Source organism: Syngnathus acus, chromosome 17, assembly GCF_901709675.1.
Source record: "Syngnathus acus chromosome 17, fSynAcu1.2, whole genome shotgun sequence".
Classification (NCBI taxonomy): Eukaryota; Metazoa; Chordata; class Actinopteri; order Syngnathiformes; family Syngnathidae; genus Syngnathus; species Syngnathus acus.
Window position 1 is genome coordinate 8,085,781 of NC_051102.1, and position 14,392 is coordinate 8,100,172.

At 41.9% G+C, this 14,392-nt stretch overlaps 1 protein-coding gene across 13 annotated transcripts; it reads left to right on the forward strand.

The window, feature by feature from the left end:
- The first annotated feature begins 386 nt into the window (after positions 1-386).
- Positions 387-13,956, forward strand: dtna (dystrobrevin, alpha). Of its 13 annotated transcripts, none has more exons than XM_037276452.1 (23): positions 387-615; positions 3,619-3,686; positions 4,217-4,297; positions 4,366-4,579; positions 5,084-5,169; positions 5,592-5,746; positions 5,818-5,923; positions 6,216-6,382; positions 6,486-6,610; positions 7,235-7,243; positions 7,486-7,569; positions 7,684-7,737; positions 9,037-9,132; positions 9,945-10,026; positions 10,245-10,345; positions 10,579-10,692; positions 10,876-10,972; positions 11,432-11,455; positions 11,935-12,094; positions 12,166-12,255; positions 12,321-12,547; positions 12,742-12,780; positions 12,925-13,956. In XM_037276452.1, exons 2-22 carry the CDS (start codon positions 3,620-3,622, stop codon positions 12,757-12,759), a joined length of 2,157 nt encoding a protein of 718 aa, XP_037132347.1. In that variant the 5' UTR covers positions 387-615; position 3,619; the 3' UTR covers positions 12,760-12,780; positions 12,925-13,956. The 13 variants fall into 13 exon arrangements, with proteins under 13 accessions (XP_037132347.1, XP_037132348.1, XP_037132356.1 ...); XM_037276449.1 differs by lacking the exon at positions 387-615 and adding an exon at positions 1,801-1,993; XM_037276451.1 differs by lacking the exon at positions 387-615 and adding an exon at positions 1,977-1,993 and having other exon boundaries at positions 7,696-7,737.
- Positions 13,957-14,392: the final 436 nt, after the last annotated feature.

The following is a 14,392-nucleotide window of genomic DNA, read 5'->3' on the forward strand; positions in this document are numbered from 1 at the left end:
GATTGTGAAATTGCTAAGCAACATTGCGTATTTTAAATGCATGTATCAAAACAAGTTACTCGATGTCTCATGTTTTTAGTGTACGTTTAAATCATTTACAGTTGTAGTGTTTTTACCTAAAAGAAATCCTCAGCCACTGCAAAAACTCTTTCAGGCTTGGTGCGGTAATGTACATTACGTCATTCTCCAATAATAAGAGGGGGGGGGGGGGGGGGGGGTGAAAACTTTGCGTAGTAAATAAATTAGTAAAGAAAAAACAAAAAGAAAGAAACCCTCGAGCAATATGGCTTTGTATGTTCTCAATTTTTATTCCAAACTTGAATCATCCTTCAGCAAAAAAAACAAACAAAAAAAAAAAACCACACTGGCGCTAGTGACGAGATTCCGCATTACGTCATCTAGCAAAGGCCACCCGTGTGCGTGTGCGCGCTTTGCAAAGCACGAACATTGCCGACAACACCATCGACTACGACAAGAGGGGACGGCCGCTTGTAGTGATGCGTCGCCCGGCCACCAAAGAAGCCTGATAGCGGGGCTGCAGGACACGGTCGGCTGTGTTGGTGGCGGGATTCCTGGAGGGACGATGTGGCGTGACATGCCTGGAAATATATTGTGGTAAGTGGCCGTGCAGCTGCAGTCAAATCGCGACCTTAACCCGGGACGGTATCGTGTGTAATTTGACACGACGCAGTGTTAAATGACACTTTTGCATCGTTGTAAACATTGGAATGGTGCGTTTATTGTTACACACAGGTGTCTCCTTCCTGCAGGATGCATGCTGAGCATACGAGTAGGCGCCTGTTGCCTTCACTGCCCTCTTACCTTTTGACCACAATGGCTGCTGTGGATCTTTTTTTTTTTTCACACGCGTTTCTCCCAGTGCGCAGACCAGTGAGTGGTTGGTTGGTGCTCATATTTTAAAATCTCCAGTGGGTTGGGTTTTGTGTTTGCCAATCCTACGTCATTGTCTTGACTGAAATGACCTTAGAAGCAGGCTTTCCCAAACTTTTTGTCTTAAATTAGAAATTTGACTAATAGCGTGGGATGATAGTGGTTATTACTTCTGCCCAGCAGTTCTGAGGGTCGAGGTTTGAATCCCAGCTCAGGACTTCATGTATGGGGTTAGCAATTTGTTTTTCTAAATAGTTGTATTTTTGTTTTATACTTTTTTTGACTTAGAAATATGAGATTGAAGCATTGTATGGTGAACTCAACTTGCTTTTACGTAGATTCAATTTGGCAGAAAGTGAACAGTTGGGAACAAAATGGATGCTGTGAGCTGTTTCTTGCCAGTTGAAGATGACTGAAAAGTACCATGTTTTGTCTTCTGACCGGATCGTTCATCGGTTATCGTTTTGATCAGGTGAAGCCTGGTTGGTAATATCAACAAAATCGTACCAAAATAAAAACTTTAAGCTATCGTTAAATGTTTGTCTCAAGACTGTTTTACATAACAGATGCACATTTCTGTATTCTGTTTTAAAACAGTTCGCCAATTCGGTAATAACCCAACTCAATCTTAGAACGGTTGTTGCATATTTGCCCAAGTTTGAAAAAAAATCGGACTCTACATTCCTTGCCACATCTTTTGGCAGGATTTAGCCCCTGAGGCTATTGGCGGTTATTGGTATGTATGCCACGGTTTTCTCTTTTAAGGGCATTTATTTTCCAATGCTGCCAGTGTGACAGAAGCACAGAGAGAGAGAGAGGTGGTGGGTCGGGGTTGGCGGGGTGGGAGAGAGCAATGCGTGTTGGGCACATGCCAGGAACAAGGTTTAGGGTCTTGCAACTGGAGCGCAAAGCTGCACAAGAATGTGGAGCCTTCTCATTTGATAGTTAAAGATAGAGGCAGCACAGGCCGCCGCGTCCGAGACCCGTTCTAATTTCAGACACATCGAAGATTTGGCCTTGCGTGCGCTTCTTTCCGTCAGGACTTTGTAATAAGTCAAGACAAGGCGAGCGGAAGGAGTCTCAGCATGGTGTTTTATGAGAGGTAGGATTTGTTTTGGGCTGCTTTAATATCTACTCATGCGCTAGATTGTATCAATCTTTGTTATTTCCCAGAATGATAACGGTCACGTGGTCCGGCCTTCGAGCGCTGCTATCGGTGTAAATCTTTGAAAAGTGCATATTTCTGCGTTTAGATTCACTCACAGGGGGAAATGATGAATGGGGCGAGCTTGGAGTGTGACACTACACTCGTGGCCGCCGGCGCTGGCCTGATGTTGTCTACACATCTCAAAGCACGTTCACAGTGGCCTCACAATGAATCAAGCGCAACTTCACGGCCGTGTCTTGTCCTGAAATGATGCTCCTGATAATCAAAAGAGATTTTCTTTTGTACTAACACTCACGGATGCTTGTGGTTGGTTAGCCTCATCGTCTGGACGACGTTCTGGGTTCGAATCTCAGCTCATGTTCTCCCGCATTCACGCAGGCATGAATGAAGAATAATATATGAAATAAGAAACTAGCACATAAGATGTTTTAGTGACCTTGAACACGGTTCTTAACACTCAATCAGCACCCCCCGCCGTGAAGGCCCCAGCTGAGCAGGTTGGCACCTAGCATGGCAGCCTTCGCCACGAGTTAATGAATAATCTTGAGAATGTGTCATCCGCTGTTCTGAATGGTCGGTAGATGAAAGTGAGCGCTTGAATTTATATGATGCGCTTGAGTTATGGCTGTTGAGATCAGATGTAGACAATAAAGGCTTAAGACGTTTGTTGCCGTTTCGCGTTATAGCATCTAGCTAGCAAGAAAAACCTTCATTCAGTCATTCAGCACTGTTATAATAAAAGGCTGGCACGTTTGGCTCAAAGTACCAAAAGTGACTGTTGGGATCGGAAAAAGAAACCTACTGATTTAAAATTGTCATTATATTATTTCAATTGTGTCTCTAAAATACGGCTAATTAATAAAGTCATGCATGAATGATTATCTCAAGCCTTTCATCCAAAGAAGACGAGCGTCCCCTCTGAGCTATTTCTCCTAAACAATATTTAGGAATAGGGAGAAAAAAAACTTAGTAAACTTTGCCCGTCTGCGGTGTGGGTGTGTGTATGAAGGCTTGCTGCCATGGCAACAGTGCACATGACTAGGTGTATTAGATTGCCTCGGACAGTGTGCGGCGAGGCGTGGTGTGAGTCGTCTCTCGGCTGCTCCCTCTGTCCCGCTTCCTTGAAAGTCTTGTCCTTGTCTTACTCATGTTTGCTCACCTCCACTCGAATTTTATCTGCGTGTGTTATGTCCATTCAATTTGGAAATATAGCAAATCAAAAGTGAAAGCAAGGAAGGAACAATATCCAACTCATTAGATTGTGTACCTAATGACGTGTTGAGAGCATTTGTACGTAGATATGTCGAAAAACAAAATATGAAAATAGAGCAATTTGAATCGTGGTCACGCCGAGTAGCTGTTGTCTCATTATGTCCGCTCGTATTAATGAAGCGGCTCGAGTCTCGCACGCGCAATGGTTTTATCAGTTGACGCTTCAGGGAATTAAGTCCAAAACATTTGGCGTTCACTCATCAAGTCGTGATTTTTACGAGGACACCGCTAAAAATCAGGAGCGCGTAGATTGACTTTTACTCTCTCGCTTTCTTTCTCTTGATCAGAATGATTGAAGACTGCGGGCGGAGCGGCGACAACATGGCAGACAGAAGGCAACTGCTCGTCGAGATGAGTAAGTACAAAGACGCACACGCCCGTGTCCTGATCTATGCCGACCTCCCTTCATTCGCCGGCCATTAAAATGTCTCTTGGGTTTGACAAATTTGATGGAGTTGAAATGGTCATATCCAAATCAATGATAAACTGAAAAGAGGATGACATCATCATCTCCGCCTCATATTTCTTCCTCTCTGGCCGCTCAAAAAAGGGAACCAAATTATTGGAAATGATGATCGCCATCCATACAACCCAATTTCAAAATGCAGGGGAAAATATATGGAATATGCAAACTCATCCGATGCGTTTTTAAGACCTTTCACAATAAGGGTTGAAAAGCTCGAGTGGATTTCAGTTAATTGCTGCGGCTCTGGTCGTCGGCCCATTAAAAAGTAACTTCACACTAGACTGAGAGGCGGCGCTTCACTCGGATCGCTTTGGATGGTGCCCAAGCTTCTCGAGAGGCTCTGTACAAAGTGTTATGAAAGTGTTAAAACGGAGAACAAAAAAAAAGATTTGATTCTGAGCTAATTCACTCTTCTTTAGGGGCTAAGGATCTGGACTCCATTCGATTGTCAACTTACAGAACAGCCTGCAAACTGAGATTTGTTCAGAAGAAATGCAACCGTGAGTGCGACGTGTCCTCTTCCGCTCTCGCTACGCGTCGCTTACAAGCGTCCACTCTCGCTTTCCAGTTCATCTGATCGACATCTGGAACGTCATCGAGGCCTTTCGAGAAAACGGCCTCAACGCCGAGGAGCTGAGCAACGAGATCCCCGCGGGCCGGCTGGAAGTGGTGCTGTCCACCATCGTGTACCAGCTGAACAAGCGCATGCCCACCACGCACCAGATCAACGTTGAGCACTCCATCAGCTCGCTGCTCAGCTTCCTGCTGGCGGCCTACGACCCGTGAGTCACGCCTCGTTCTTTTGTCGCCCGAGGTGGGAAAAATGCTGACTATTGACGGCAACGGTGAGACGAGTGGGTGTGATTTTTGCGCAGGCGTCACACAAAACACATTGGACCTTGTGAATATAATGAAAATTGTTCAAATTGAAAAACAATCAGCGCTGAACCTAAAAAACACTTCTAATTATCAGTTTACATGTTTTGAATGATAATAATAATAATAATTCATTTTTCATTCATTATCTTTTTTTATCTTTTTTAATTATTTTTATTTATTTATTTTATCTGTTTTGTTTTTCTGAGCCAATGACCTCAACGTATAATAATAAATTTCTCATTCATTTTCTTTTTTTTTATCCATTTTTTTTGTTTGTTTTTCTGTGCCGATGACCTCAATGTATAATAATTCATTTTTCATTTCTTTTCTTTTTTTTTTAGCCTTTTTTTTTTGTTTGTTTTTTCTGTTGAAATGACCTCAATGTAATATTTTGTGTTTATTTCTAGAGATGGCCGTGGCAAGATTACAGTCTTTGTTGTAAAGATGGCCCTGGCAACCTTCTGTGGAGGGAAAATTCTGGATAAATTAAGATGTAAGCAGCGTTTTCTATTTACTTTTACTTGTAATTGTCAAAGATGATACCTATGGATTTAAGATCACATACTTGGTGTGAGTAATTTGTCTGATATTATATAAAATATATAATGATATACACTGCACCATTATGTAGGTGTGGTTCGGTTGCTTCAATGCTTTCACCCACTTTTATTTTGAAACGCACGAAACGACTCCCGCATGATACCTTCAAGCATGCATTCCTGGAATGAAGGCGATGACAACATCTCCTGGCTCTTCCTTGCTGTTTGTGTTTTTTAAACAAAACAATTTGAACAGCTGCTTGTCTTTAATTCCTTTCCCTCGATAAGTGGGCTAATTGCATTGTGCGTGTAATTAGCCCGCCCGCGTCGGAAGCCGACGATTATTTTGATTTGTTTGCACAATGTCGCCCCACAGATATTTTTTCACTAATATCCGATCCGGCGGGAATCATGTCGCACGCGCAGTTTGACCAGTTCCTGAAGGAGGTTCTCAAGCTGCCCATGGCGGTCTTTGAGGGGCCGTCGTTTGGCTACACGGAGCAAGCGGCCAAGAGCTGCTTCATGCAGCAGGTGAGCGGCTCATGAACGAAACCTCGTCACCAATGTATTTTGACATTTCCCCCGCTTTCCATTGTGAGCAGAAAAAGGTCTCCCTCAATATTTTCCTGGACACGCTGATGTCGGACCCGGCTCCTCAGTGTCTGGTGTGGTTGCCGCTCATGCACCGGCTCGCCAATGTGGAGAACGGTAGTGTTTATTGTTCGACATTATGAGCGTTTGGGAGTGAGGTTTTTTTTTGAGATTTTTATAATAAGACTCCTGAGGTTTTATCGTCATGCTTTTTGGGATCGCCGCTATTACGAATAAATTACTATTTGCGGAGTTTCAGCATGACTAAAAATGCACAGCAGGACCCACCAAAAAATATCTTGGTTTTGAAGTTTGTGCTCGTACTTTGATGCCATTTTCCCAAATGACTATTCAAGAATATCTGTGTTTACTACTGCATCTATTTATACTTGCCCCCCACCCCCTGCAGTTTTTCACCCGGTCGAGTGCTCCTACTGCCACACTGAGAGTATGATGGGCTTCCGCTACCGCTGCCAGCAATGTCATAATTACCAGCTCTGTCAGGACTGCTTCTGGAGGGGGCATGCCAGCGGTTCCCATAGCAACCAGCATCAAATGAAGGAGTACACGTCATGGGTAAGAAGCGGGGAGAGGGAGGGAGGTGTGTCTGCAGCCGGACCGGTCGATGCGGCTGTTTTTGCGCCATGACGTAAGGGTCGACCCGATCGTCTGTTCTCAGAAATCCCCGGCCAAGAAGCTATCTCATGCCCTCAGCAAGTCTCTGAGCTGCGCGTCCAGCAGAGAGCCTCCCCATCCCATGTTTCCCGACTTGCCGGAGAAACCTCTCAACCTCGCCCATATTGTGTACGTTCTTCCTCATCTTGCCATACTTACCCCACTGAATAGGATCCGGTCAGTGCCTCCTCTAAGTCCTGAGCGATTCCAGTCAATCCTCATGGCTCAGCTAATCAATGAAGCTTAATTACAGTCCGGGGAGTGATTGCAATCTACAACAATGTCGCTACTGTTGCTTTCGGTTGAGCTTTTGTGTCTTTGTGCGAGAGTCTCGCCGGTTAAATCGGATAGCCGCCCCGACATAAAGAGTCTCAGGAAAGCAAAGTGCTCCCGTGAGAATTAGTTTGGAAATCCCATGAAAAGTGAAGCGTTGGATGATTTTTTTTTTTTTTGCAGGTACAGCCCTAGAATTTGGCTTTGTTGTGAGAAGCATTAATAATTCATTGGAGACTTCAATTGGATGGAATTTTAGCAAATTCTAACCATTAAAACATAGTGAAAAAAAGTTCCCATATCAGCAAATTCACTTGGATTCAGTTAATGAGTCATTGCTCAACATGGCTGCCACCACTCCACGTTTTATAATTATTAGCCTAGAAATAATTTATCTAGAAAAACAATAACTGGATGTGAAAAGTTCTCTCTGTACTCCTTTGTGACTTTTCTCTCTTTCCTTCACTTTGTTCTCTCTAGAGACACGTGGTGAGTGTTCTTTGATTTTTTAACACCTCCCAAAATGTGTCCTTTTGAATCAAGCTGCATGTTTTGTTCTCATCCCACTCTTTAGCAGCCGCTAACTCTTTTTTTTTTGCTTTTCTCTTCACTTTTCTGTTGTATTTATGTGCTCCCTTAACTGTAATATTTCACATTGTAGTCAAACTAAATGTCTAAAATACAACGTTGGTCACTTTTGGGATTGAAACCACCACTTATTGTCTTCCTAGGCCGCCAAGACCAATGAACATCTCCAGTGAATACTCGTTTTCCCACTCAATGCCAACATCAGGGAACCCGTACTCCACCAAAAAGTGAGTACAACAATGGATGTCCTGGATTTTCCCATGAGATCTTTTCAGTTCCCAGCGGACACCAAACAATTGTCTGTGTCCGTATGTCGCCCTCCTCTTGCTGAATGCACCTAGTTTGCCTTCCAGCGGGAGTCATGATATCGCTCAACATCTGTTGAAAGGCAGAGGGTAAGTGAGACAGGTGTGTGAGAGTGCGACCATGCATGTATGCAGTGCAAAAAAAAGATTAAAATATTCACTCACCCTTTTACACATAATTGTGTGTCACACAGGGGTGTGTAGACTTTTTATATTAACCTACCTAAAAAATATATGATTTGTCTTACATCAGCTGGGTTTAGTGTACAAGTAGAAATATAGTATCGGCTCACTTTTATTGTTTCTTTTTTGAAAGGGGAGTACCTATACAGCAAGGGATTGTTTGAGTTAAGTCACACCTGCATTCAATATAAGTGTCCCCCCCAGGGAACACTTCTCCCTTTCATGATCGGAAAAAAAACCGATGATGTGACGAGTGAGTGGTATTCTATACGTGGTTGAGCGTGTCAAAGCATCTGGACACTCGTGTTCACACAGGCTGTCAAGCAATTCATAACATAATAATAATAATAATACATTTTATTTATAATGTCAAATCTTACGCAGCCAGGACTGACAGTACCAGGTTCTAGTCCCAAATTTGAGATTGGAATTCCAAGCTAAAGCAGCATAGATAATGAAGTGGATCATAGCTTACTAAATATTTCCATAAAAAACAAGCTAAACATTATCTCATACCAAAGATTTTTTTTTTTTTTTTTTTTGCATATTTTAATTCACATTGTGACTCAATCGATCTCTCAAAAGTAGAGAAAATTAATTCAGAAGTTTAACAGCAGGTTACAACAGGCGTTGCTAGCTTGCCTGCTTGCTAGCACGAACCTGAAACTAACATGGCGATGGACTCCAGCTAATGTTCACTTCATTATGTGCACCACCTGTGCTTTCTTTACCTTGGCCTAAAATTTGCGTGACGTTTAACAAGAGGGAGCCCATTGTTTGGTCCCTGAATGCTTGCCGTATCAAATGAAACCACTTGCTTGTTTAGCGTAGTTAGCTAACTGAACTTGGATAATGAACACCGAGACTCTTTTCATTGTTTTTTGTCTTTTATTGGTCTTGTCAACCTTTTCAATGGCTGTCGGAGTTTCATAAAATAGGATTAGCTAGTTTTGGATGGAGTGTTTTTACGTGGAGTGTGTAAAAAGTGCAATTTGTTGTGTGTCTGCCGGGCATATTGCTGCTGGCCTTCACCAGTCCACATAATGTGGCCTTGTTCCTCTTCAGTCACCCATGAATGGCTGCTTTTCAGGCATCTCAAACCTCTTGTTGTTTTTCCTTTCCCTCTACTCATGTGCCGACCTTTTGTCACCTGTGACATCTCGTTGTTTTTTTGTATTTTGTTTGTGAACTCCTGCACGCGTCCAGGTTACATTGCAACCTGGATGCAGTTGACAGACTCGCCGATGAGCACATTCTCATTGGCCTCTATGTGAAAGTGCTTCAAAACCACCCCAAAACATGGTTAGTGGGTTTGCTACGGGGGTGCCCTTCTCTGAATAACCTCAGCATGTGAAAACCCTGCATGCATACAACAGAGATTTTGTTTTCTTTCTTACAATCACCAAAACATTCGTACTGATTTGCACTCACTGATTTACATTCACTGTATTTTTCTCAATAGCTATTATTTAATATATTTTAAAAATATATATTTTTTATAAGAATATTGTAACAACTTTATTCTCAAATTATTTTTGTGTGCGTTATATAGTTGATCCACAATAAAGTGGACTCCTCCACTTAGTGGGGAATTGGATCAAATTGGTTTGAAATTGAAGGAAATTTTTTGGCCAATGTTTCTTATAATACGCAATAAAATTGCATAACCATAAATACTTGTGACAGATTATTTTTTGTAACAAGCTGATTAGTGCTCACATTTCTTGTGGGTTTGTCTCCGTTTGAAGTACTGTTCAAAAGCATTTTGCTGCATTTTGCACTGACTAAAATGTTTTTTGTTGGAGCGGTTATGTAATTACTCTCTCTCTCTGTCTCTCTCTTACTCTGTTTATTTCCATACTCGACAACAACATAAAAATAGAGATGCCTGCGTGTGCACTAAAATGTCTGCCTGCATCTTAATGGAAGTTGTCTACAATATTATATCTGCAGTCATATTAAATTAGTAACTCGGGAGTGCCTTTGTGTTTACAGTGATTATGAGTGGGTTGTTCTGTCTTATTCAGCTCTTCGATGTTTATATATATATATATATATCTCGCTATGTGCTAGTCAAGGTGTCATAATACGATCTCAATTTTCTTGTCCATCAGCTTGCTGGAGAGCAGCAACCACCAAGACGAGGAGCACAGCCTCATCGCCCGCTACGCTGCTCGCCTGGCTGCAGATGCCGCGGTGAGACACATGAACGTGCACTGGGGGAAAATCATTACTTCATCTCCTGACAAATCTTTGCTCACCTACCAAGAAGTAAACAGCGTCCGATTTTAGGGTAGCGCTTTGATTTAATAATAACCAGAATATGAGCATCTGTGGATCAAATAATTATTTCCAATTCTTTTGTATTTCAATGGTGGTGTGAACAAAATGTTGACACAGTGTCTCTGCTTCAGGCTCAACAGCAGCAGCACAGAGTTCCCGCGGATTTGCCAGGTTCTCTGGATGCCAACAAACAGCAGAGGCAGCTCATCGCCGAGCTGGAAAGTAAAAACAGGTGGGGGACTAGCCACCTTGTTTTTCTTTAGCTTCACAGCGCCTGAACAAAAGTTGAGGCTTGGACAATTGTTTTTAATGAAATGAGAGCGCTACTGCCACCTACTGTCACGGATGTGCAATTACAGTTTATTCTGCCACCTACAACACTTTATTAGGGACTCCAAGGGGTGCTGAAATGTAAATTTCATACTTTTCCTTTTTTCTAAAACTGCATTTGTGGGTGTCACACAGAGAAATCTTGCAGGAAATTCAACGACTGCGCCTGCAACATGAGGAGGCCTCGCAGCCGCCGCCTGACAGGGGTCAGCAGAACCCCACTCTGCTTGCTGAGTTACGACTTCTCAGGTAAGCGGGAATTTCTATTTGGCCATATCCGTCTCTTGCGCACACATCTACACACATTTTAAAATTCCCAGTGTCTCCTTTAAGGTTCAGAAAGTGCAGATTGTAACTGCTTGCCTTAAGTGTGTATGGATGTGACATAATGGTGTCATCAATCTGTACTTTTTTTTTTTTTTTTCTTGTCAGGCAACGGAAAGATGAGCTTGAGCAGAGAATGTCGAGTCTGCAGGAGAGTCGCAGGGAGCTCATGGTACAGCTGGAGCAGCTAATGATGCTTCTCAAGGTAGCGCAGACAAGAGCCCTCCATCTTTTTCACGGCTTCATCCAGTCACCGCTGTTTTTTGGGAAGTCAAGGGGAACGTTTCTATACATTTTGTTCCATGTTGAGAGGATACGCAGGAAATAACATTCAAATTGGGCTAGTTTGTGTTATATCGTCATGTAGTGTCTTGTAATGAATTACTCTGGCCATGTTTCCTAAACATCCGCCCCAGAATCAAATGCATCGTCATAAAAATGGCCGTGGCTATCCCAGCTAGTTTTGGAAGGCAGGATTCTCAATCATTTGGAGGTTATCAATTTGCTGGAATCAATGACCATCAATTAGTTGACAATAAGTGTCAACAATTCCATGTCTTCCTACTTCGTCTAAGAAAACGCTATTCAAACATGCACATGGTAATGACATCCTAGGGTCGATCCAAATGGACCTTAACATAATGTGGTTATTGTTTTTTCACAGCAAGCTGAGGAACAGAAACAAGCTGTAAGTGTGAAAAGTGTGAGGGAGTTGAAAACTATGTAGCGCATGTTTTGGAATAAAACATGTTCATTGCTGCCAGGTGAGCATCTTGTATCCAAAAAAAAAAGATCAATTCAACAACAACAAAAAAACAGGCTGACGCTGAAATTTTGTGGAAAGATTCATTGCATAGTGCTTAGTGTCTATTATGACATTTCCAAGATACAAGGCGTTCATCAAAGACAACTAAACTCTTAGATGATATGGTAACAACACATCTACAGTGTTTTTTTTTTTTTTTTTTTAAAGCTTGTCATCTGACTTTAACACATACTAAATAATTTCTATCCCCTCTGAATTTCTAAGTTTTTTATTTTCAAACAGCCATATACAAATGAGAGACAATTCATTTGTGTGCAAACTTAGAAATTCAGCAAGGGATCAAATAATCATGTCCACCAACACTCACTTAGTCCATACTTACGTGAGGTTATGTATTGCAGACTCAGGGTCCCGGCTCTCCGCGCTCGTCCCCCAGTCACAGCGTCAGCAGGCCCATTCCCACGCCCATCCACTCGGACTCAGCCGGCACCACCCCGACTCACGCACCTCAGGACTCCCTCATGGGTGTGGGAGGCGACGTTCAGGAGGCCTTTGCTCAGGGTAACGCGGCAAGGTTCCATTCTAAAAAGTCTGCAGTGATGTCAATATTGTTTTTTTCTTCTCCGTCCAAGGTCCCAGGAGAAATTTGAGAAACGACCTTCTCATCGCTGCTGACTCCATCACCAACACAATGTCATCGCTGGTTAAAGAGTTGAATTCAGGTACGACTAAAATGGCCGACAAAAAAAACAATCATATTTAATTGCATTTGATTGAATTTTCTCAGAGGGTGGCAGCGAGACTGAGAGCACTGTGGATTCCGATCTCAGCCGCGGCGACACATTTGCAGCAACAACAACAACCTCAGATCCCTTCCTCAATTTTAAGCCCAGGATCAGCGCGGCGGAGCATGAGGACGAACGTTACGAGAACGACCTGGAGCGGCAGCTGGAGGACGAGCTCAAGTTCGAGGAGCTTATGAAGCACAGTCAGGAGCCGGACAAAGCCTGCATGGTGAGGTCTCTTTTTGCAAATGTAACGTGTGGCCAGAAAAGAATGGCTTCATTTTCTGTCTAGAACTGTTCATTTACTCAACTGTAGAGAAAGTCAGATGTTTACTCGGGATCCTTTTATTACATTTAGTCAAGTGCACTCAAAAAAAAAAAAAATCTGCTATGTGTGATGTTAATGTTGACTCTGTGCTGCAGATGACGCTGCAACAGTGACAGTGCAAATCCAGGGCACTGGTAAATATGCCACTCATTATTTATAAATGGATAAAAGTGAATGAATGAATCTATGAATGGACGAATGAAATAATACTGCATGCTTGACATGAAAATGCTGAACATCATTTCATGCAGTGATCATCCTTGTGCTCTTGTTGGCAGGCAAGCAATATTAAAAGCAACAACGAGTGACAACACTGGACGCAACGACACTGGCCAGGATCTTATAGCTTAGAATATACATTTGTGGAAAGAATCTATATATTTTTAGCCAACCTCATATTTAAGGTGAAACTGTGAGCCGATGAATAAATCAAGAGATTAATAATCACCGAGCGCTCTAATATTATTATACCACAGGTGCCATATCAACCACGTGATTCTTTTGCTTTGTATTTGTTAAGCCCATGTAAAAATGTACTGTTTTGTGTCTGTGTCTCGTATAATTTTTGATAATTACATTTGAGTTGTATTTTTAAAATACACAATGCCAACCTGGTCTGGTTTTACCACTCTAGTGGAACTTTAGCTTCCGTGATTAATCCCTTCCGAATAGTCTAAAAACTAATCATAGGAAAACGCAAGCAATGCCTCCCATAAAAAATTTATGTTCTCGCCACCCCAAAAATGCAACATTTAAAAAAATTACACATACTGTATATACACAGCAAGCAATGTGAAGTACATATAAATCGCTAATGAAATCACTTTTACCTCTATCAAAGCCTCACGTACCAAAAACATACAAAAACGGAGGTTTCCCTGTACTGTATTTGCATTTTCTTCTTATTCTTATTATTGCGTGTTGTTTTTTGAACCTTCATTTGATGCATTGGTGACGATGATAATGCACACTGCCTTAGCTTCTCGGAAAGACATTTCAGTGGAGTTCAGTCACGCTGTCATTGGAGCATGTATACAGCATTCAAAAGCAATGTGAGTATTTTGCACTGGAATATAAACACTGTCAAATTTAAGATGTAATCAAACAATGTAATTACTGTATAATTTCTGTTTCTAGTGGCTTGAGAATTGAACCCACCAGCCGCCCCCCACTTGACATAAAAAAAAAATGCAAAAACCACTGTAGTGTCTATAGTTTGGACACAAAGTTCTTGCTATTTTCCCCCTTTATTTCCTTTTTTTCTTTTGCATAGCGGTAGTGCATAATAAAGTGTTGACACCATACCATAACTCTTTCCCGGGAACTCCTTCCTATTTCATTTCAAGCACGACACACTTGAGCTGCTCTGCTTCAGCAGTGCACCTTTATTAGCTGTCGTAAACGCACTGCAAACTGTACAAGACACACTACTGCTCTCTAGTGTTCAAGGTCAGTTTTCTGTCCATGTTTTCAAATTGACTTCAGTATTTAAAATCATACAAATGATTGTACTACCAATATTTTAACTAGCATATATTCAAAATGTCACTCCTCACTTCATTGCAGATAAAAATATAACACAAATTATTAAAATTGGTCTATGTTTAAAAAAAAGGAAAAAAAAGAGAAAATGATTTTCAAAAATGACAGAAATATCTATTAATTGTATATTTATCGTTTTGGAGCCTGGAGCGTGAAGAATAAAGGAGTCCGTTGTTACAAAGCATCAACGCACCCGTACACGAT

Excerpts from the sequence above, each read along its gene's own strand:
- dtna (XM_037276449.1), top strand. Across the intron at positions 7,570-7,683 it reads AACCCGTACTCCACCAAAAA|TTTGCCTTCCAGCGGGAGTC; the intron begins GTGAGTACAACA and ends GAATGCACCTAG. Across the intron at positions 12,095-12,165 it reads TCAGGAGGCCTTTGCTCAGG|GTCCCAGGAGAAATTTGAGA; the intron begins GTAACGCGGCAA and ends TCTCCGTCCAAG.